The 749-nt window shown below is 47.9% G+C and overlaps 1 protein-coding gene and 1 non-coding gene across 2 annotated transcripts in view; both read left to right on the forward strand.

The window, feature by feature from the left end:
• Positions 1 to 69, forward strand: part of LOC116697444 (small nucleolar RNA SNORA5) — a 136-nt gene extending 67 nt beyond the window's left edge. The window contains exon 1 of the small nucleolar RNA XR_004334003.1: positions 1 to 69. This exon is cut by the window's left edge and continues 67 nt beyond it. This is a non-coding gene — a small nucleolar RNA (small nucleolar RNA SNORA5).
• Positions 1 to 749, forward strand: part of polr1a (RNA polymerase I subunit A) — a 37,305-nt gene that overhangs the window by 13,083 nt on the left and 23,473 nt on the right. The window contains exons 16-17 of the mRNA XM_032527759.1: positions 217 to 408; positions 581 to 730. Of these exons, the coding sequence (XP_032383650.1) occupies positions 217 to 408; positions 581 to 730 (342 nt within the window). The remainder of the gene's footprint in view (positions 1 to 216; positions 409 to 580; positions 731 to 749) is intronic.

Here is a 749-nt window from a genome sequence, read left to right on the forward strand (position 1 = left end):
ACGATGTAGTTCATGGGCCCCACGGTGCTCCAACATGGCCACTGGGGATAATATGTACTGCACACAAACATGTAGTGAAATGTACTAAAGCAGCGAAGAGTGCTATAGCTCTGCAGCTGGCTCAAATAATGTTGGAACGGTAAGCCTCTTTTAGTGGCCTACACATTCTTATAAACACACATAGGTCAGCACTCTGGTTTTTCTTTCTATCTTTAGGATGGCAAACCTTTAGCCGGTCTGATCCAGGACCACATGGTATCGGGGACGAGGATGACCATACGAGGCTGTTTCTTTACCAGAGTCCAGTACATTGAGTTGGTGTACAGAGGACTGACGGACAAACCAGGCAGAGTTAAACTTCTGCCACCGGCCATACTCAAACCCCAGCAGCTATGGACGGGGAAGCAGGTAATTGAACTCGTAACATTTAGTCCATGTTTCAGTAGGTACTCTTTGGCTTTTGATGGTGTCAGTTTAGCCCAAAAGTCACGCGTTCATTGTGTTCAGCTCTCGTCTTGTGCCGTAATGCCTCTGCAAAAGCAGTGTTACTTTTGTGTCATTGATTTGTTTTTTGTTGCAGGTGGTGTCCACGCTCCTGCTGAATGTAATCCCCCAGAAGGCTGTGCCTCTCAATCTGGTCGGCAAATCGAAAATCCCCAGCAAAGCATGGATCCAAGTCCCACCGCGAGCCGCTCCAGGATACAGACCTGACAGCATGTGTGACTCACAGGTATACACACACACACACA

The sequence above is a fragment of the Etheostoma spectabile genome, chromosome 10 (genome assembly GCF_008692095.1).
Source record: "Etheostoma spectabile isolate EspeVRDwgs_2016 chromosome 10, UIUC_Espe_1.0, whole genome shotgun sequence".
In the NCBI taxonomy this organism is placed as follows: domain Eukaryota; kingdom Metazoa; phylum Chordata; class Actinopteri; order Perciformes; family Percidae; genus Etheostoma; species Etheostoma spectabile.